The sequence below is a fragment of the Diabrotica undecimpunctata genome, chromosome 1, assembly GCF_040954645.1.
Source record: "Diabrotica undecimpunctata isolate CICGRU chromosome 1, icDiaUnde3, whole genome shotgun sequence".
In the NCBI taxonomy this organism is placed as follows: Eukaryota; Metazoa; Arthropoda; class Insecta; order Coleoptera; family Chrysomelidae; genus Diabrotica; species Diabrotica undecimpunctata.
Genome location: NC_092803.1, coordinates 191795480 through 191818643, shown reverse-complemented (window position 1 = coordinate 191818643; position 23164 = coordinate 191795480). Strand labels below are relative to the sequence as shown.

The 23164-nt window shown below is 33.8% G+C and overlaps 1 protein-coding gene across 1 annotated transcript; it reads left to right on the top strand.

The window, feature by feature from the left end:
* The first annotated feature begins 759 nt into the window (after positions 1 to 759).
* LOC140432793 (cGMP-dependent protein kinase 1-like) lies at positions 760 to 22849 on the top strand. The gene is made up of 7 exons (XM_072520905.1): positions 760 to 1977; positions 7103 to 7218; positions 11384 to 11883; positions 12026 to 12574; positions 15261 to 15497; positions 17990 to 18228; positions 22420 to 22849. The coding sequence occupies exons 1-7, from the start codon at positions 1051 to 1053 to the stop codon at positions 22639 to 22641; spliced, it is 2790 nt and encodes a 929-aa protein (XP_072377006.1). The 5' UTR covers positions 760 to 1050; the 3' UTR covers positions 22642 to 22849.
* Positions 22850 to 23164: the final 315 nt, after the last annotated feature.

The window sequence follows — 23164 nt, the reverse complement described above, 5'->3', positions numbered from 1 at the left end:
ACTTAATGAAGAAACGGTATGATATCCATGCCGAAAAAAAATGTTTTAAGAAGAACGACAAAGTCTGGCTTTATAATCCAAAGAAGCGAAATGCTTACTAGATTAATTTTAGCATAAAATAAACATTTCACAACATCATTACATAAAATCCATCAGAGATTACATCAAATTCATAGAAAAACTTACCGAAATCTCGAACACGTTTTTATAGGAAAAAAATTACAACAACGACTCGTCCAGACTTGTCTATGGTGGCAGTGAAAATGATTGAGTACAGCTCATCAACCTGTGGTGCTATTGGTTCAAGGGTGTGCGTATTGACCAATAAAGGGACATAGATTTTGTCAACAGTTATTTAACTGGTTTAAACTAATTTCAACACTATTTACATTATAATAAAGACTGTAAAGGCCGACTACTGGTGCGAGGTAGACTATTGGATGTTTTACCCTATTTGGAGACTTTTATTCGTTTTTTGGTACTTTGTCGAATGGTTTTTTTATTTCTCACCTTTGGTCCCTATACTTCAATTATTTTGCATATTGCTTAAGAAATTTTAAATATATTTGATAGTTTTTGTTCGAATTTATAACATCCAGTATAATATGACAAAGAAATACAAATGAGACAATCTGTAAATACTTCTAAGAGTTTATACGATAAGAATCTTTTATTTTTATAGAAAATACATAATTCCACACACGTTATCAACAGCAATAATTCATCATCATTTTAAAATTATCTCAAGTTTCACAATATCTAAGATTTCTTTATCAGATGTCTACTCGTAATATTCAATTGTGATTTTAAATTCTCACCTAAATTTTTAATTTATTCTTTTAATGTAAGAGGCACAGTTTAGTGTATTAATAAGAGAATATAGTTTCAGTTTTTAAGAATATAGTTTAATGCTTACTTTTATATGTTTGATAGACACTCTTTATATTTTCTGTAATAGTGAAGTGTTTTCAGAATGATTATCTTATCTTGTGGTACGTAACAAAGTGATTCTTACCCCAACTGTGACGTTTACCGTCATTTTGTGGCAAAATGGTATTTTGTTTTTGTATGCGACGAGGCTGCTTCAGCAAAACATTAGTGATAAATTCTAATACCAAAGAGTTTAATACAAACGTCGATAAAACAAGAGACAGAATAGTTACTCTTCCGGAAATAAAACTGAGAAAAGATTATGAAGAAAATGGTTCTGCGGGAGCTGTACCTCGACAACGTTCTGGATCGAATGATAATGAAATATCCTCTACCCATCAAGATGAGCGTACAAGATCTCAAGTTTCTACTGTCGCAGGAATTCAGGATACCAATCAACAAACAGCTGCTACAAGAAGATACAGTTTAACACAAAAGGACACAAATAATATAAATAGTTCGCAAGAGAATGAAACTGCACACTCAGTTATTTCAACGAAAACACAGCACCACGAAGAGCAAATATCTCCATCAAAAACTCAAAACGCAGAATATGCGAATGAAAAATCTGCACAATCAGTTATTTCAACAACAACACAGCACCAGGAAGACCAAATACACCCATCAAAAGCTCAAAATGTGGAAATTTTGACCAAGACTAAATCCGAGGAGGATATATATGCATCGAGGCTACAACACGCTGAAATCGTAACAATAACTCAGCCTCAGGAAGAGATCTACTCGTCAGGAGATCAAAACTTCAGTACAGAAAAAGCAAGAATTATTGAAAAAGGAAAAACTAGTGAACATAGTACCGGTAATGCAGCTGTAGTGATTAATCAAGAAAAAACCAAAACCAAGTCAGCTTTAAAGAAAGATAAAGCCCCCCCTGTACCTGTTTCTAATAGGCCTGTGAGCCCTAGTCCCGCAACCAGTACCGCAACTAGTACCGATCAAAATGAGGAGCAAGATGATGATGGTAAAATTTATTTAAGTTATGATGAAACTCTTTCTGTTTCGTCAAGTCTTGACTTGGAAACTCCAAAAGTAAGTATAAATTTTAAAATTAATTTATTGTTCTTCAACTTGTCGTATTTTGGTGCAAAAGTTTTGCTCTTAACTACAATATTTAACAAGGATCAACCACAATTTTAATTTAAAATATTTTACATTTGACGTTTTGGCTACCGTTTCGGAAATCCTCCTCAACATTCAATTTAAAAACAATATTTGGTTTTGTTACTTGGAAATAGAATAAATTCTTATAGTTTAATTTTTTGTGTCACACTCGTATGGCACTATAGTGCGAAAAAGTCTGGCAACAAGATGCTGTCTTTGAAATAAATAAAGGGTACCCCCGTTAAGATATGCAAAATGCCTTCAGTCTCAGAATTCAATTTTTTTCATTTTTTTACCCGCTACCCCAGGTTTTTTATAGGTTGGATATAGTTTGAAGTACCTGAGTTTATTGGACATTCAAAAATGGGGCGAAACACGTTCAAATCCCCAAAAAATATATTTTTTCAAAGTTTTAAAGGATTTTTGCAGGGTTAATCATATTTTTGGGATCTATACAACCTGAATCCATTTTTTAAATTTTTTTAACTTCTATGTGATTAAAAAATAGAACTCAGGACTCAGGAATTTTTTATTTTCTTTCTTTGTCCCTTTATTTCTTCTGCTGTTTTTACTACTGCCACGTTTATTTTTAACCATTAATCCTCTATACTATTTTCCATTGATGTTATTTTTAGTCTTCTCTCTAGTTTATTACTGTATATATTTTTTAGGCTTTCTTCTTCCAATTCTTCTCCTCCTATCATCATTATCATTGGTGCTACAATCCTTTAATACAGGCTCAAACTTCTTAAGTCTGTTTCTATAGTCGGCCCTATACAGTACGAACCGTTGCTGGTTTGGTGTACCTATTTTTCTAGCATCATCATCTACACATTCTTTCCATCTAAGTTTTGGTCTACCTCTTCGTATCCTTCTCACTCGCTATGACATAAAGATTCAAGATCAAGATAAATCCTAGGCTTCACATGTAGTGTGCAAAACTTGTCTTGATAACTTGCGACAGTGGACGAAAGGACAACGGAAATGTTTAAAGTTTGGTGTTCTAATGATATGGAGGGAACCAAAAAAATTATTTTGACGATTGCTACTTCTGCCTTGTAAATATAAAGGATATTAATCGTAACAATCGACATACGTTGACATATCCTAACCTGGATTCAGCAATAAGACCAATTCCACATATGCTTGAGCAGATACCCATTCCAATATTTAGCAGTCTACCTACGTTCTTCTTCTTATGGTGCCTATCCGTTACGGATGTTGGACACTAACATGGCTATTCTGACCTTGTTGACTGATGCCCTGAAAAGTCCGGTAGTGGTTAAGTTAAACCATTTTCGCAGGTTATGCAGCCAGGATATTCTTCTTCGTCCTGGACCTCTTTTCCCATGCACTTTACCTTGAAGTATGGTCCGAAGTAGATTGTATCGTTGTTCATTGCGCATTATATGGCTCAGGTATTCTAGTTTGCGACGTTTTATGGTTCGCGCTCTTTACCCATTCTATGTAGTACTTCTTCGTTGGTAACTCTGTCTATCCAGGAAATCCTCAACATGCGTCTATAGCACCACAGCTCAAATGCTTCGAGTCTCTTCAGTGATGCTTCAGATAAGGTCCATGACCCCACGCCATATAAAATAACGGAGAATACGTAGCATTTTAGTAAACTAACTTTTATTGTCAGTTTTATATCGTGGCTGTTAAAGATTTTTTTCATTTTGACAAAAGCTAATCTTGCCTTCTCGATCCTTATCTTAATTTCCGTCGATTGGTCCCACTGTTCATTTAAGTTTGCACCCAGATAACAAAAGTTGGTGATTTGTGTTATAGGTTGTTGGTTAACTAGATATTGACCTGGTGGTATCCTATTTTTGCTTATAACCATGTATTTGGTTTTTTTGATGTTAAAATCAAGCCCAAACCTGCTACTTACTTGTGCCACCCTGGAGACAAGTGTCTGCAGACCTTTAAGACTGTCTGCAAAAATGACAGTATCATCAGCGTATCTTATGTTGTTCAATCGTTCTCCGTTTATAAGTATTCCCTAGTCTATGTCCGTTAGCGCTAGGTTCATAATGTGCTCTGAATATGTATTGAACAATAATGGGGACAATATACATCCCTGTCGCACACCTCTTTTTATCTTTATGTCGTTACCTACGTTACCAGACTATAATGTCGAAAAGTTATCTAACGAACTACAGACTAATAGATTTGAGGAAAACGGCAGTGATTTTGAATTGATTTTGATTACACATGTTCTGAGCACTTTACTTAGGAAGAGTTAAGCGATTTTATCAGGTATTTGAACATTCCAAAGGATTCTTCCGAGTTACTTGCCTCTAGACTAAAGGAAAAGAATCTTCTTCACCCAGACACCAAAATTACATACTACCGTAATAGAAAAAAAGATTTTCTGCCTTTTTTTCTCAGCAAGATGATATGATTTTTTGTAACAATATTAAAGGACTGTTGTGGAAAAAATGGGTGTATCGGAGTATACACCAGATCACTGGCGTCTTTTTATCGACAGTTCCAAACGAAGTTTAAAGTGTGTCCTTCTACATAATGGCAACGAATATGGAAGTATACCAATTGGGCATTCTATAAAAATGAAAGAAGAATATAAAATAATATCGCTGGTGCTGAAAAACATCAAGTATAACTAACATCAATGGGCGATCTGTGTTGATTTTAAGATGGTGAACTTTCTCCTGGGACAACAAGGTGGCTATACAAAATATCCTTATTTCCTGTGTCTTTGGGATAGCAGGGCTATGGACCAACACTGGAGTAGAAGAAAATGGAGTTTTAGAGATGCTTTAGTTCAAGGAGATTAACGAAGCATTGGTCGACCGAGAGAAAATAATATTACCCTCGTTACATATATTAAACTAGGACTAATGAAACAATTTGTAAAGGCCCTAGACCAGAATCATCATGGTTTTGAATACTTGTCCAGCTAATTCCCTGCACTTAGTAAAGAAAAAATGAAAGCCCGAATATTTGATGGGCCTCAGATACGACAACTTATAAAAGATTCGCATTTTAGAGAATCGATTACTGAAATTGAATGGAATGCATGGTGCTCTTTTGTGAAAGTTGTGGAAAGTTTTCTTGGAAACAATAAATCGAAAAATTACCGGGATATAGTGGAACAAATGCTCAACAATTTTAACAAAGACGGTTGTCATATGAGTATTAAAATTCATTACCTTCACAGCCACTTTTCCGTTTCCTAGAAAATCGTGGTGACCTTAGTGAGGAACAAGGGGAACGCTTTCACCAAGATATCAAAAAAATATAACGGGGGTATCAGGGGAGATGGGACAATCACATGATGGCGGATTACTGCTGTAGTCTTCAAAGAGACCGTCCTTTTAAAGCCTTTGTAAAAAAAACTATAAAAGGAAGTTTCTAGGTGACGCCTAATAACAGATTTGTGCTGCGATGCTAGTTAGGTTAGATGAAAAGTTAAGATTTTTTGGCAGATATGTGTGATGGTTTTTTTAAGTATATTGTTGCACAATAAATATCTTATTTTTTATTCGTGTTTTGTTTATTTGATGGGTAGCAGCACTACATATACGTAGGTAGTGCCGAATTAAATTACCCTATATGTTAGAAATGTGATCTGTTGTCGTATTTCCTGAAAACGATTTCATGGAGGAAATCTGATGGCATTCTTGGATTTAGCAGACCCAAATTACTAAGAAACAGTAAAAAAATTTCCGGCAGGAAACTGTGTATTTACCAGTGTTTCTCCCACTGTATTCCTACTTTGCAAAAACTTTTATCGGAAATCTTGAATTCGTCCATAACTTCATACAATTTTTACTTTATAGCAGACTATTATAGGATAATTAAAAATCTATGAAGAGCTAGTAGGTATGGATATTGAATTCGTCAATTTTGCCCAGTATCTGTCTCAGCCCAAAAATTTGGTCCATTGTTGATCGACCAGATCTAAATCCACTTTGATCTTCGCCAAGAAGCTTTTACGTCCCTATAGTTTCTGCATTCCAATTGATAACTCAATACTCAAACTATTTTTTAAGTATCTGATTGAACAGACCATCACTCTCACATTTAATAAGTTTTGAAGGTATACCGCCACTTCCTGGAGTTTTGTTACTTTTTATATATTTTATTGTATTCCGTACTTCTTGAATTAAAGGAGGTTCTAATAATGTATTGTTTCTTGATACTGGGGGTGGAGGATTTTTATCTTCACCTTCGGTGGAAAGTAGATCTTAATAATGTTTCACGTATCTATCTAATACGTCCTTTTTGTATTGAGTATATGTGCCATAATAATTTTACATATTCTCAGCCTAGGTTTAAATTCTTTTCTTTCATTATCCATATAATTTTTTAACTTAGAAGCGTATGGCATCTTTAAGCACATGATAGATTTGGTTATTTGTTAAGTCATCGGTTGAAATCCAAGTCATCATATATATTTTTTGTGTGGAAAATATGTACTTCCCACGATCATGTTGTTAGCGGCTGCAAAACTGACTACTCGGTTCCTATTCTAATTGGTTTTATGATGGAGACTATACTTACCAATATGGGGTAGATATATTTCCTTCTAGATTTTTGCATTCAGATCTCCGACTACTATCTTAATGTCATTTCTGTGACAAGTGTCATACGTGTCTTATAATTAATCGTAGAAATAGACTTTCTCTTTTTCTTACTTGTCCTCTGTTGCGGCACGTACGTTAATAAGACTAATATTGAAGAACTTGGCATTGATCTTTAAGCAGCTCATTAGTGGACTTATTAACTTAAAATCTTGTGCCAAAATTTGCGCTAAAACTTGTGCTAAAACCAAGTGCTTGACTTTGTTACTGACTATAAAGTACTGTGAACTAAAGTGAACTTTTGGATTATGCTATGGCCTGTCGATCGTACTTCTTGTATGATAGTAATGTGAGCGTTCTTCTGCTCCTATACAACTAAAAATTTAGTATTTGTCAGTTGAACTTTAGATTTTATACCATATAAAACTATTTTTAAAAAATAACTATTTTATTCTTATATAAGTTATAAAAATTTGCTAAAAAACTAAAATTCCGTTTTTTAGCCAAGTATCGGCAGTATAATTGAATCACAAGAAAGAAGAGAAGGTGTAGCTCCCATTCCAGTACGTATCGACCAAAATCTACAAGATAAACTCCCAGTTTATAATAAACTTCAAAGGTAAACGATATATTAAATAACTTAATCTGTTATATGAAGTTGGTCTATTAAGCCTGTATTGGTTAATTATTGCTATTTTGATAAATCATTTTAGAAAAAAATCAAACCATAATGCATAACTGCATAATGCAAAATGCATACTTTTAGACTATCCCAAAAACATGTTGGAAGCGTAGATTTGTACTTTGCGCATGCGTGACTAATAGCCGTTTAGAAAATCCACTACCTCTACCACTTTTTATATCTACATCATATTTAATAAGCTACGTAATTTGTCTAATATGGACGCCCTTTCGTCTATATATATTTTCTCAATTGTATGCCGTACAAGACCTTTAACAGTCCTATCTAATTTGATTTCATGCCCACTTTCATTATATGTATTACTAAAATTTATGACTTATTGGTGGATTTTACTATCTTATCAAAGGGGTTATATTCAAATTTTCTTTATAAATGTGATATTCCTAGCTACTACAGCTACTGGTCATCTGCGCCTAAATAGAAAAAAAAGTTAAGGGCAACTACTTCAGTTTAGAGAATCTTCCTGTCTTATTCCATTTCCAGCTTTAATTGGGTCAGTTAGTTCTTCTTCTACTTTTAATTTTATTGTGTTGTTTTGTAAGTGGATAACGTCTTTTAATTTGACCCGGTCAAATGCATTCTTAAGGTCCACGAAACTGTCTTCCACGAAATATCCCCGACCTTGTTGTTCTTCTGCTAGTGTTATAATTTCATTCAGTTTATTTGTTATCACTTTGGTTGTTAATTTTAGTGTTGTGTTTAATAAATTCATTCCTCTGTAATTTTCCGGGTCCGATTTGTCTCCCTTTTTGAAGAGAGGTATTAGGATGCTTGATCTTCTTGATTCTTGAAGAATTCTGTTTTCTTCTATTATTTTTTGGATTAGTTTTAATAGTTGTTTGGTCAGATCGAGTCCTCCGTATTTTGCGTCGTCTGCATTATTTTAGCTTATCCTATAGTATACATATTTTTTCTGAAAGTTACTCTGCTTTTAGTGTAACCCATTTCTTCTACAAATGTTTTGTATGTAATCTATTAACTATCGGAAGCATTTTTTCTTCAAGATGGAAACTTATAATAGACCGACGTAATAGTTTGTTTTTAGACGGAAGAGAAAACTTATTATTAGTTGAGCTATTTTCCATTTCCCGGCTTTTCCATTATCCTTTGAACTGATTTGAAGCTCACGCCTACAAATAGTATGTAATTTCTGATTGACTTAAGTTAGAAAAAAACTTTTTGTTTAAAATAAAAGTAGTATTTATTGTTTCTAAAAGGTAAAAATAACAGTCAGTTACCTCAGTTGCTATCTGGGGTCCATATAAAAACAACATCGTTGTTTCATCAACCTCAATTGAGAGTCATGCGTTGCTAAGTAGTAACTTTGTTTAAAACTTTAACATAATACTATGTTAAAACTATGTTAAAAACTAATTTAATATCATTGAAAGGGTTTTTACCCACATATTTAATGGCTTCACGTATGTATACCTAGTAACTTCACTGATGATGGACTTGTTAGGCCGAAAATGTTCTATGATATAGCCCCAAAGGGTCTTTTTTAAATATATATAAATTTTATAAAGAATTTGTTAAATAAAATTTGCCGTAAACTAATTTTTCGAAACCAATTCAGATTCTGTTTTAATCTGTGCCTTCTAAGAATTGCAAGGCAAAACAGACGTTGATAAATATGTTATTATAGACATGGGAAATCTTAAATTGCATTCCACAACATATCTCCTCAACTAAGCAAAAATCCTTAGCAAATTAGTTTCTAGTACTCATAAAGAGTATACCGGAATAAAAGGAAAAAGATAGTTTAGATTTGATTTCACGTATAATGCGTCTGTATATCCGCTTATACGTATTTCACCCTAAAAGGGATCTTCAGAACGACTTTTCACATACGCTCTGAACGTGAAAATAACAATAGTTCCTGTCTTGGTAGAAGCAACTCTAACATGGCTTCGTATAAACGCAAATAGCGACATCTGATAATAAATCCGTAAACTAATTTTTCAAAACCAATTCAGACTTCTGCTTTAATCTAAAGTTTTTGTAATTTATGGTATACAGTAAACTACAGGAAATTCAATTTCCTTGTGGATGATAAAAAAGACCAAAACTGAGGTGGATAGACGGGGCAACACAGGATGCTGAGATTTGTGTTGCCAAATGGAAAATCCAAGTAAGGGACAGAGTAGAATAACGCAGAAAATTTGGGAAGGTCGAAGCCGTTTAAGGGATATAGCACCGTGATAATGATGATGATGACAAATAAGTTTTAATTTCGTAATAATCGCTTTACAATTTATAATTGTTATACTAACTGTGGGCACCTTGAATTGCATTAAGAATAATAATTTATCTATTTGCTAAACCTTGATGACAAAAATGATGGCGAAAACAATTATTTTTGGCTACATATCTTATTTATTAGTAACTATTACTCATTATTTATCATTTTAATATTGTATAAAAAAAAAATAAAAAAAATAAACTCATTATTTTAGTGGCAGTTTCAATTAAGTAAATTCATTTTCAATTTCATAGAATGTTTATCATTGGAGATAATTTACAATGGAATAAAATACTCAATGTTATCAGAGTTTATTATTATATTGTCGTTAGAAAATCCGTCGATCTAGAAAAGATCATTTTTACTTTGGTGCATTCCAAATTTATTGTTACATATACAGTATATATACAGGGCGTAACAGAATTTTGGTTATGAATTGAATGATTGCGGGAAAAAAACAATTTCTTCTTCTTCTTAAAGGTGCCATGGATTTCTGCGTAGGCGTACACCGTACATTTTTTTTAGATCAGATAATAAATAGTCTGCATTGAATTATTCTATTTTTAGCAGAATTACGAAGCATTAGTACTAGTTGCTAAAAAGTGTATCGTTCTCGTCGTAATATGTACCCTGAATATGCAGCCCTTTTACTTTTTACATAATCAAAAAACTTTTCCATCCTGGAGGCTTTCTGAATACTTCATCATTTCTGAATCTGTTCTTCCATGATATTCTAAACATTAGGGGCAGGCACACCACTTCAGAAATTTAAAGTTGTTAATGGATCTGACCTTTAAGGTCGATGCTTCCATTCCGTTCAAAAGAAAAGGCCAAACGTAACACTTTGGCATCTTTCAGTCAGAAATTTATGAAGTTTTAAAAAAGAATTTTTGGCTTGTTCTACTCTGATCTTTATTTCAGTCTCAGGGTCACAATTATAGTTTAACAGACAACTCAAGTATTTAAACTGCTTGACTGACTCGATTTCTTCTCTAGCAACATATATCTTATATATATTTAAGTAATTATTTCTATCTATACTCATTGTTTTTATTTTTGCCTTCTTGATAATTAGTTTCAAACCCAAAACTTCACTTGCAAGAGTTAGATCATTCCCATTTAAATAGTAATTTTCACTTAAAAGACATTGAGAATCTTCGATGTTATCTGTCACTATCGCTGTGTCATCGGCAAACCTAATATGCTATTTATTTTAATACTCTTTTCAATACGTATGAGTGTTTAAAATACCCTTAAACTTAAAAGTCCCTTTTAGTAATGAATTATGTTTTATATTTATAGTATTCCATAAACGAATACGTTTTACGTAATTACTTAAGTATTTTGAAAGCTAAGGTTGTACAGACTATCAAACTATTAAAAGTAACAAAGCTCCATGACCAGATGATATTTATGCAGAAACTTGATGATGAGAATCTAGACATTATTGTGAAACTATTTAACGATATCAACAATATGGGCCAGATTCCAAAAGATTGGCTTCCCTCTATATTTATCGCCATACCCAAAACACCAGGTGCGAAATTATGCAAGGACAACCGGCCCAACATTATGTAAGCCTAATGATCCACTTATAATCGCTAATAATTAAGCAAACAATAAAAAAATAACTTTACAAAGTCTGATTTTAAAGGATTTTCTATACTTTTTCATTAAAATTGTGTGAAGATGATGATCCATGGTCTATAGGGGAAGACTATAAGTCTTTAGTTAAGCTTAAAGAAGCTTTATGTTGCGCATAAACGATACCGAAAAACCAATTATGTACTTATTTCTATAGAACAGTAGGTTATATATTTATTATTTTTACTATTCTAGTGATGAAGAGCTCATACGCAATGCCATTAAGAGTAACGATTTCCTCCATAAAATAATATCAGGGGAACAGCTAAACGACGTAATAGCAGCGATGTACAACAAAGAAATTTCAGCAAAAGAAGTGATCATCAAACAAGGAGATAAAGGACAGCATATGTACGTTTCTGCTAAAGGAAATTACCAAGTTGTTGTAAATGGAAAGACGGTCAGTCAATTTAGTGATGTCAGAGTGTTTGGGGAACTAGCTATTTTGTACAATGCCAAGAGACTTGCGACCATTAAAGCTCTCTCTTCTGGAAGGGTGTGGGTTTTAGATAGTACCGTGTACCAACAAATTATGCTTAGGAGTAACCTGAAAAAAGAAGAAGAAATCAATGAATTTTTGTCTAATAATGAGATTTTGAATGTTGTTGGAAGCGATGCGTTGCACATTGTTTCGACGTTATTGAAGACTGAATTCTTTCCCACTGGCAAAGCTATTGTTAAACAGGGCGATAGAGGTAAGTACTTAGATTCAGTTATATATTTATTTTGAAGAAGAAGAAAAAGATGATTTTTTAAGATTCATTTATTTTTCCTTTTTCTTCAGTAAATAGAGGTTAATGATACATGACACGTATAAATTTTTTTCCTTTTTTTCAGGTGACAAATTTTATATTATTAGAGCTGGAACTGTCACGATAAGCAAAGAAGGAGAAGGAACCGTTGGAGTATACAAAAAAGGAGACTGTTTTGGCGAACTGGCTCTATTAGAAGAAGATTGTAGACAAGCAACCGTAACTGCCAATAGTCCTGGCGTCGAATGTTTAACGTTGACTAGAAAAGAATTTGTAGATCACTTAGGGGACATCAAAAACTTCAAGTATATCAAAGTAAAAGACAAACCCAAGGATTCCATACGGTCTGTGCACGGCGAGTATGACGATATTAACTTGTTTGATTTAAAAATTATCAAAACTCTTGGAGTTGGTGGGTTCGGACGAGTGGAGTTGGTACAGCACACTAAAAACGAAAAGATAGTATTTGCACTAAAGTACCTTAAAAAAATTGAGATTGTTGAGCAGAATCAACAAGAACATGTTTTTAACGAGAAAAGGATTCAGATGGGTTCAAAGTCGCCGTTTATTGTGAGATTGTACAGGACTTACAGAGATAGCAAGTATATTTATTTCTTGATGGAATCTTGTTTGGGTAAGTATAAAATATTTTAATTATAACTTTGAGAACTGATTATTTTATTTAATAACTCACAACGCAGTGCCCAAACATATGCGCTTATAGCCTCCATGACGATTTGTGGATATTTTTCTCAATCTTGTGCGGGACTTAACAACTGATCTGCTGATAAAACAGTCTCTATTGACAAAAGTTTCGGAGCCATGATTATTTCTTTTCACCAATTCCTTTATTTCCCTCTATCTCTATTTATTGAGTATTAACTGCAGTAGAACTACTAGAAGCAGGCCTAAAGATTGCTAATAAACAAAAGCGAAAACAACAAAAAATTAGCACTAAATCACAAGATATGCTAAAAAAATGACGACAAGTCCTGAACAAAAGAACAGTGGAGTTTACCGAACTGAACAAAACCATAAGAAAACAGATAAAGGAAGATTTAAAGAAATACCAAGAAGATCGCATTAAGAAAATCATAGAGAAGAACAAAAGTTTAAAAACAATGAAGACAAATATAGGAAAAAAAAACTAATCATGCTTAAAGCTGAGAACAATGAAGAAAGAGATCTAGGAGAAATAGTAAAAATCACAGAAAGATATTACACAGACCTATACAGTTCTAAAAATGACCCACCACGATCATCTAAACAGAATCTCTCGAGGAAAATCCAAATGTTGGCTCAGAGATATTACCAGAAATAACTGAAGATGAAATCGAAAAATCCATAAACGACATGAAAAGAAATAAAGCGGCCGGTGAGAACAAAATACTGGCGGAACTGCTAAAATAAGGAGGAGACACGATAAAAAAAATGCTAAAAATACTGTTCCACAAATGTCTTTTTGAAGGTAAAATACCTAAACAATGGAGAAATGCCAACACAATCTTAATACATAAGAAAGGAGACCGAACAGACCTAAACAACTACCGTCCTATTTCCCTTTTGTCACAACTATATAAAACCTTCACAAGAATAATAAACAACCGACTAACCTATAAACTTGATAACTACCAAACAGTGGAACAGGCCGGATTCAGGAAAGGATACAGCACAATCGACCATCTACATGCGCTTAAAATCTTAATTAAGAAAACCAATGAATACAACCTTCCGCTGTACTTACATTCGTAGATTATGAAAAGGCTTTCGACAGCATTGAACACTGGGCGGTGGAAGAAGCTCTGGTCAATAGTAGCATAGATTCAAGATACCGACAATTGATACATGATATTTACCAAAACGCAACCATGACCGTAATTCTGGACGACAAATTAATAACGGATAATATAAAAGTTAAACGAGGAGTCCGACAAGGCGATATAATTCCACCTAAACTGTTTACTTTGACCCTCGAAGATATAATAAAATCAACAGATTGGGAAAACAGAGGAATATGTATTAACGGAAAGTACCTAAATCACCTTAGATATGCGGATGATATACTCCTGATCTCCTCGGAACGACAAGAACTAGAATTAATGCTGAATGAACTTCATGAAATATCACTGCAAGAAGGCCTAAAAATTAACTTGAACATTACAAAAGTAATGACAAACACGGAAGACCAAGAGGCAATAAAAATACAAACAGAAAAAATACAACAGGTAAATGAGTATATCTATCTAGGACAAGTAATCAGAGCTAACAGAGAAAATCAAACATCCGAAATATCGAGACGAGTAAGAATGGGATGGGCAGCGTTCGGCAAACTTTCTTACGTTCTAAAAAATCAAACAATTCCTCTATACTTACGAAGCAAGGTATATAACTCCTGTATAATACCGGTGCTCATTTACACAGGCCAATTTGGATAGGATAAGGAAGGCACAAAGAGCGATGGAGAGACAAATGTTGGGTATATCACTTAAAGATAGAAAACGTAACCAGTGGATCAGAACCAGAACAAAGACAGTAGACGCGATAGAACAAGCAGCAAAACTGAAATGGAAATGGGCTGGACACAATGAACGTCTCCAAGAAGGACGATGGAACAATGCCATCGGAAAGTGGCGTCCATACAATGCAAAGAGATCAAGAGGCAGACCACAGATGAGGTGGAAAGATGACATCAGGAAACAAGGAGGTCCCAGATGGCAGAGAACAGCTCAAGATAGGGAAAGATGGAGAGAACTAGGGGAGACCTACATCCAACAATGGAAGAATAGAGAATATGTCCAAAAAAAAACTGCAGTATCCAGTATCAGTTATCTCTTACTATCTGTTTCAAGTATTTATGTTTCCTTTTTTGTATAATTTTCGTCTTGATCTATCCTTTTATCACGGTTTAACTTGATCACAAATTAAACCATGATTAATAAAGCCATGAATATCGACTGCTATTATAAACATATACATGTATGACACGATTTTTCTGCGCGCATGACAAATTTTACTATCAAATGTTCAAAAAAACCAATAGTATATTATTTGTACCTCTAAATTTTTTATATTTATTTTTTGTAGTACAGTATAAAAACATTGTAGTATAAAACTTAAACGGTATAACCGAAATAAACAAAAATTGATCTGGTTCGATCTCTGATCCATATAAGCATAATGATAGCGTGTTTTTTAAAACGGAGTATTCTTCATAAGCGCCAACCTTTAATGAGCATCTATACGTTAGATTTTGCTGAAACTACTGTTGGACAATCTCTTATTTGGTAAAGATATGATTTAAAACTATATTTATATTTCAGGTGGTGATTTATGGAGTTTGCTTCAAAGACAGAAAAATAAAAGGTTTGAAGAAAAGGAAGCGCGATTCATATGTTCATGTGTGCTATTGGCATTCGAATATCTTCATTCTAGAGGAATCATTTATCGTGATCTTAAGCCAGAAAACTTACTGTTAGCTGTGAATGGCTACATCAAATTAACCGACTTTGGATTTGCCAAGAAAGTACCAGATCGAGGAAAAACTTACACATTTGCAGGTACGTTTTTGTAGGTACATATTTATTGTAAAATTAAAATTTAGTTAGTTAATTAAGTCAAAGATCAAAGTTTAGTCGACGATTCCAATCATTACCAGATCTCCTTTAATGTTTGCAACAGTAGCAGACTAAACATCAGGAAGAACTTATTCCTACCCATGATTTATAATGCCCAAAAATAAGTCAATATGTTATTTGTGGCAGTAATGATAAAAAATACCACACCAATATTATCATATGTGGATAATACAACCAAAGTAAAAATTGTATAAAGAGATCCCGTTTTGTAGACTAGGAGGGAATACGAAATAATTAGAAAATAATAAGTTATTAAGATTTGACTTCGAGTTGAATAATTTTGGATTTTAAAAAAAATTGTCAAGTCAAATTATTTCTGCTTCTTCCTGGTGTTCGTAGAGACCTGATTTCTAGGCAGGTTAGGTTTGAACGTTAGTACCTTCTTTAAGCTTACGCTTCTTCAAGAACGGGCTGCTCCGTTTTCTTGTTGCGGGAGCTTTTGAGGGGGATAGCAATTTCAGTTGCAAGTAGGTAGTTTTGGGTAGCATACTGCTAGTGAAGCAGGGGCTTTGAATATGGTAGTGTTCGTGAAAAAGAAGCATCATGAAGAAGAGTTTTTGGGTTAGCCAAATAAGCCATGAGCAGAAGGTGTCACCAGCCATACAAAGTGAACGGCTATTGAATCAGCAATTTTGGGTAGCATACTGCTAGTGGAGCAGGGGCTTTGAATATGGTAGTGATCGTGAAAAAGAAGCATTAGGAAGAAGAGTTTTTGGGTTAGCCAAATAAGCCATGAGCAGAAGGTGTCACCAGCCATACAAAGGGAACGGCTATTGAATCAGCGTTTTCGGCGTGCAGTTATTTTATCTGCGATATTTGAGGGGGGTTGTTTCTAGGGCGTTGTAATACTAATCAGGAAGTTCATTACCAGCGAAATGTAGAAGCTTGGCTTGATGGAATGGAACTTTTGTTTAAGAAATCCTAATAAATATGTGCTCTAGGCGATGGCAAGGAGTCTTAAGAGTTTGTTCGGCTCTGTTGTTGGCTCTATTAAGCGGAGGACGTATCTTCTGCTGAGAATGCGGATTATGTCCTTTATTGTTGGAATGTTCGCAACTTGATGAATTAATGCTGATGGATATTGCGCATGTTTCCTCATGCACTTTCTTAGGATTTTCCTTTCTGTTGCCAGAATGGTGTTGATTTGAAGTTTGTTTAGTGACGTGTATACACACGCCCTGTACTCAATAATGGGCCTAGTAAAAGTCTTGTCGGTTTACAAGAGAGTTTTATTGGATGTGTTGCCAAATTTTCCAGATAGTGCTTATAAGAGATTAACTCTTTTTCTTACCCTGTATAGGGTGTTATTGCTGTCGATGTCCCAATTGAGAGTCCTACTAAAATGAGCTACCAGATAGGGCACCGAGTTTCTTAATTTGAAATTCTCTCCGAGGAGGACTATTTGGTTTACCTGGTTATCTCAGCATTGTGACTGTGAGAAGATCTGAAAAGGATCATTTGTGTTTTTGTAGGATTAAGTGTAACTCTCCATGTGTTGCACCACTTATCAATTTTGTCCAGCAGGTTTTGTGCCCTCTCGAATACAGACGTGTGTCTCATCATCCCACAATATGTGCCAAGTACCAATATTCATTATCCTAGCTGATTGCCGTGGTGGTCTTCTGTGTAGTCTGTACGAAGAAAAAGGAACATGCCTTTTACAAAAGTATTCTAAACAAACGTAGAACAGCACAGTTAAAAGAACAACGTACATGATTAGAAAGACTTCGTTATCGAGAACACTCGTTCTTTAGACACAAAGGTATTTATAAATACACCTAGAGTGCTCGAAGATGGAGATCGATAATAAACTATATGATATTAAATAAAAAACTGCATATGTAAGTACAAGATACTTGAATATACCGCAAAAGTGAAATATATTCTGACTACTATTTAGTAGTTGGATCAATTTAAATACTAAGTCAATAGAAGAATTTAGTACCACTCAGACAAGAAAAATGTATGTACATGAAGAGAGAGTAAGAAATGTTTACCAAAGATGCCTTAATCAATATCTGAAACAACAAGCTACCAGCTGAAAATCCAGTGAGCTGCAATCATATAACCGTCTTAAATTTCTCAACCAGGACATTACATAACCAGAACATAATCAACCTAAGTAGTTGTAGTAGCTTTTATAATCTTGTGTATTTTCTGCGTCTATAAAAAATAAAGTAGAAGGTAAGCCACTTGAGTGCACTTTGACCTTTGACCTCCGCATGTATAACGTGCAGTGGAGACAATTGCAATAATAGTGCTCCAATAATTGATAACAAAGATGTATATATATGTATATATATATATATATATATATATATATATATATATATATACGATGGAACGGGTGTCCACTACTAAATTTATACTACTACAAAACAAATAACATAAATAACAAATCATTATTTTTCTAGGTACTCCTGAATACGTAGCTCCTGAAATAGTGTTAAACAGGGGCCACGATAGAGCAGTGGATTATTGGGCTTTCGGAGCTTTCGTGTTTGAAATGTTGTCAGGCAAAACCCCATTTAGAACGGACGATGTAAGCCACATGAAAACGTACAACAAAATTCTAGGCGGAATAGACAATATTCCATTTCCCACTTATATAAATTTGAAGGCTAGACACCTTGTTGAGAAGTTGTGTAGACCAGTAAGTAGATATATATTTTTATCAAGGTTAAAGAAATAAATATTAGAAAATTAGACTTTGGACGACCGGTTTTGAACACTACACTTTTCTGTTCATCATCAGGTCCTCGGACAGGTTACTTAAATGCTAAAATTACTAATTTCAACTATTATGATTCTTTTAGGTACCTATGTTATAAAGTATGCCAATATTATGCTATGCATAGTTATAAAGAGTTGTAGTGTCAGGGGAACAAAAACCTTAAATTAATTAGTAACTCAGAATATAGTTTTCATTTAGATGTTTACTTTAGTTGTAAGTGGGCCAGTATGACACACGCTAGTTTACATTCGTAATTTTATAATAAATTTTAAAGATGACACACTCACGCATATAATGCTATAGAAAATATTTCTAAACTGACCGGCTTGAATGATTTAAAAAGCATATCGCTTTTCAAATGGAAGAAAAAATGTAGTAAGAACTAATGCTGACTGGGATAATGTTATCAAACGAATCGCGACCTATCATAATGTCAATGCATTGAGCAATAAAAGAGTAATAGCTCTGTTTTTGAAGTTATACTTCTATATGCGCGCTCAACGTTGGAAATTTGTATGGGAGTGAATCTGTGAAATCATTACATATGTAAGATAATGAGTAGGAGAGAGACAGAAGATATATTTTCTCTCTCTTCCTCTCTCGAATATAAAAATATTCCTTTTGTATATATAATTTAATATTATATATATTATATAAAGATATATATACATATAATATTATACATATAAAATATTTATTAATATTATTATTTAGGTGATATGTTTTGTATTATTTATTAAATATTCATAATTATATTAGTCTTTTGTATTTCAAAATAATAATGCCAATAAATCACTGTATGATCCAGAACTGTCAATTTTGAAATACATTTGTGTTATGTCCTCGGTAGTATAGTAGTCAGTATCCCCGCCTGTCACGCGGGAGACCGGGGTTCGATTCCCAGTCGGGGAGGACTTTTTTATTAATATTATTACATGGTAAATGTATAATGGTAAAACATATATGCGTCAGTAGAAAAGTTATGTATATTATTGTCATTTTTAAATACTTATGAATATTGCATTTTAATTTGTATTGTATTATTATATTAATAACAAAATAAACAATGAATTTTACTGTAGAGTATGTGTAAAAATATTTTTGCATTCAACTCCTTCCATACATATATGAAAATAAAAATATATTTTCATCAAAATATTGATTCAATCCTTCATTTACTTATTACAGGCCAAAAGTTGTTTATTAATTGTTAGTAAGTTGTTATTAATTCTGTTTCTCTTCCTGCTATGTCTTACCTATAGCATTACATATGTAATTATTGTGCAGATTGACTCCCAAATAAATTTGTAACGGCGAATGCGTGTATAGAAGTGTAACTTCCACCGGCAGTCCTACTAGACTGCCACACCCGTTTTTTCTTTACTCTAGTTCCAGTAAGAGGGACAAACCTCACAGAGTATATAAATTGTACTTACATGTCGATGCAAGAAATCCAGTTATATAAAAGCATGCGATTATTAACTCCTGGTATTGAATGTTCACCTTTGTTTTAAAGTCCCCAAAAGAAGAACTCTTAAAAAAGGTCATGCCTCTAAACCATCAAAAATCAATGATTTCCAACAAAATCTAGAAGAAGCTCTTTCTTTAGACCAAGTAGATAGTGACCCTGAGAGCACTTGGATCTATCTCAAAGAAAAGGTAATCGAGGCTGCAAAATACTGTGAGGCAGCGGTTTCCAATGGCCGTAAGCCGTGGATATCCGATAATACGTAGAGAGGAAAGAACATAAAACTAGATACGGAACAAACAATGAGTACAGAGCGTTATCGAAAGAAATCAGAAAACAGTACCGAAAAGACAAATATGCAGAGAGAATGAGGAACATGGCTGTCGAAATGAACCGAGGGATTTATTTTAGAAGATCAAACTCCTTACCAAAGAATTTAAATCTCAAACGTGGTCTGTAACAGATAGGGAAGGTAATCTAAAAACGGATACTGACGAAATATTGGAAACATGGCGAAACTATTGTGTTGAGCTATATAAAAATAACGAGGTACCAGCAGAAAATCAGTGGCCCCCTGACCACCCTAGAGAACCTACTGTCTTACTTGCTGAAGTCAAAGATGGAATTAAATCGCTAAAGAGAAATAAATCCCCAGGCATTAATTCAATACTAGATAAAATACTAGAATAACTAAGTAACAAAGGATTACATATCATCCATTCTATCTGTGTCGTTGTATAGAATTTAGGAAAATGGCCATCTGATTGGTGTACCTGAATTTTTATCATGCTACCCAAAAAAAGGAATTACTACCAAATGTGAAAACTACTGCACACTGTCACTAATAACACATGCTAGTAAAATCTTGTTGCGTATATTCAAAATCAGATTAAAAACCAGTCTACATTACCAAATACCTCAAGAACGAGCGATGTTTGTAACGGGTAAAGGTAAACGAGAACAAATCCTGAACCTGAAACAACTCATTGAAAAGTCTAGAGAATTTCAAGTACCTATGATTATATGCTTCGTTGACTACCAAAAGGCATTTGATTGTGTAAGCTGGATAAATCTGTGGTCCATTTTTATAGAAATGCGCACACCATTGCACCTGCTGACACTTATTAAAAATCTGTATCAGTCCACTACAGCAACAGTACGACTAGATCAGAAGTTCTTAAACCAATTCAAGACCGAGAAAGGTGTTAGACAAGGATGCGTATTGTCACCTGACTTATTCAACATTTATGCTGAACATGTCATGAGGATGGCTTTAGATGGATGGGCCGGTGAAGTAACAGTAGCTGGTACGAAAACCTCAAATTTAAAATTTGCTGATGGCACTACACTTATAGCAGCAAATCAGCAATAAATGTTTAATCACCTGTGAAGAGTTGAGTACGAAAGCAATAAAGTTGGTCTGAAAATCAATAAAGCTAATACAAAAATAATGGTGGTCGACAGATTCCACACTATTCAACTGACTAACATGTTACAGAAATATCATGTAGTAGACAGTTTTGTCTATCTCGGCTCTAGTATAACTAACTATGGTAACCGTGAAGCAGAAGTTTGGAGACGTATTAGTATTGCAAAAAATGCGATGAGTCGCCTAACTAAAGTTTGGAAAGACAAATCTATCTCTCAAAATATTAAGATGAGACTGGTGAATGCCCTTGTATTCTCAATATTTCTATACGGGGCAGAGACTTGGACTCTTCTTGGCGGACGCGAGCGCCAAAAATTGATGCCTTTGAGATATAGTGCTGAAGAAGAATGCTGCGCATAGCTTGGACAGCTCATAGGACAAACGTTTCCATTCTAAACCAACTTAAGATTAAAAAAAGGCTGTCCACAATACGTCTGCAACGTATTCTGCAATTTTTCAGTCACGTGGTTCGCCGAGGTGACGATATTTTGGAGAGAGGAGAAGATCAAGGGGATGATCACCAACTAGATGATCCGACCAAATTAAGAATTCAGCTGGAAACTCATTCTGCGCAGCTCTCAGAGCAGCTGAAGACAGAGACCAATGAAGAAAAATTGTTAGAAATATTGGAAGTAAGTACGATTCTCCGTAATGTGGAAACGACAAGAGAGAGATATAGTACACCTTATAGAATCCTAATAATTACAATTTGTAATTTTAGCATTTAAGTAACCTGTCCGGAGACCTGACGATGAACATCAAAGTTTAGGGTTCGAAATCAGTCGACTAAGGAACAATAAACTGATTATAAGTAACTCTAGTATTTATTTCTTTAACCTTATTGAAATGGACTCACATGTGCAACCGATTCATCATTTTCATATATTTTTATAATTAATTATGCTTTTCTGACAATTCCCATTAGGCCAGGAGTCATTTTATTACTAACATTAATGCTTAAAGTAAATTTTACAATGCGAGTAGTAAAATAGCACTAGTAAAATTATTTAAACGATTCCTATTACAGAACACATAATCTTTTAAGCACTTCCTGTCGTTTTTAAAATGATTTCAAACTATCCATTTTAATTTCTATTTTTTTCCTATCTTTTCCTGATTCCCTTACCTATATTTGCTTACCTTTTATCCCTTAGTTTAAGTAAATGTTCATTTTAACCGAAGAATCAACCTCTAGATACGCATTTATTTGTAGGTAGCTTCCGAACGTTTAGGAATGCAGAAAAATGGAATTCAAGATATAAAAAACCACAAATGGTTTCTCGGCGTGGATTGGCAAAAGATGCAAAAGATGGAGATTCCAGCACCATTCAAACCAAAATTGGAAGGGCCTACAGATACTAAATATTTTGATAACTTTAAAAAAGATTCTGACAAGACTCCTGAAGAGCTATCTGGTTGGGATGAAGGATTTTAGAAGAACTAATTAATTAATTAACTACCTAATTATTGTGATGCTATCATATATTGTTATTATTAAATATATAACAGTGTTTATACTATCAGTTTTTTTCTTTTTTAATTTCTTTTTGTTATTAATAAAATAAAATTGTTATTCATCGATAACAAATTCACAAATCATTGTTAAAATATTAATAAAATATAAATTCTTCATTTGTTCTTAATCCAAATCATTTTGGTTTTAAGTATCACAACTATATAATATTATGGCTATACCTATACTAATCTATACCGATATCAGAAAGCCATAATACCAATAGACCAACAAAAATCGAAAGAAATACCTATAAATCGTGGAGTAAGACAAGGATGTGTGCTTTTCCCTTTACTTTTTAATATGTATTCAGAAGAATTGTTTAAAGAGGCATTAGAAGACGTAAATGAAGGCATATTTATTGATGGCGTATGATCTTAGATAATCTTAGATATGCAGATGATACAATACTCCTTGCGGACAGCAGAGAAGGACTCCAGATCTT

Bases quoted from the DNA above. Each gene is read 5' to 3' on its own strand.
- LOC140432793 (XM_072520905.1), top strand. From the start codon at position 1,051: ATGGTATTTTGTTTTTGTATGCGACGAGGCTGCTTCAGCAAAACATTA. The intron at 7,219-11,383 runs GTAAACGATATA...TTACTATTCTAG, and splicing joins GTTTATAATAAACTTCAAAG to TGATGAAGAGCTCATACGCA. The intron at 18,229-22,419 runs GTAAGTAGATAT...ATTTATTTGTAG, and splicing joins TTGAGAAGTTGTGTAGACCA to GTAGCTTCCGAACGTTTAGG.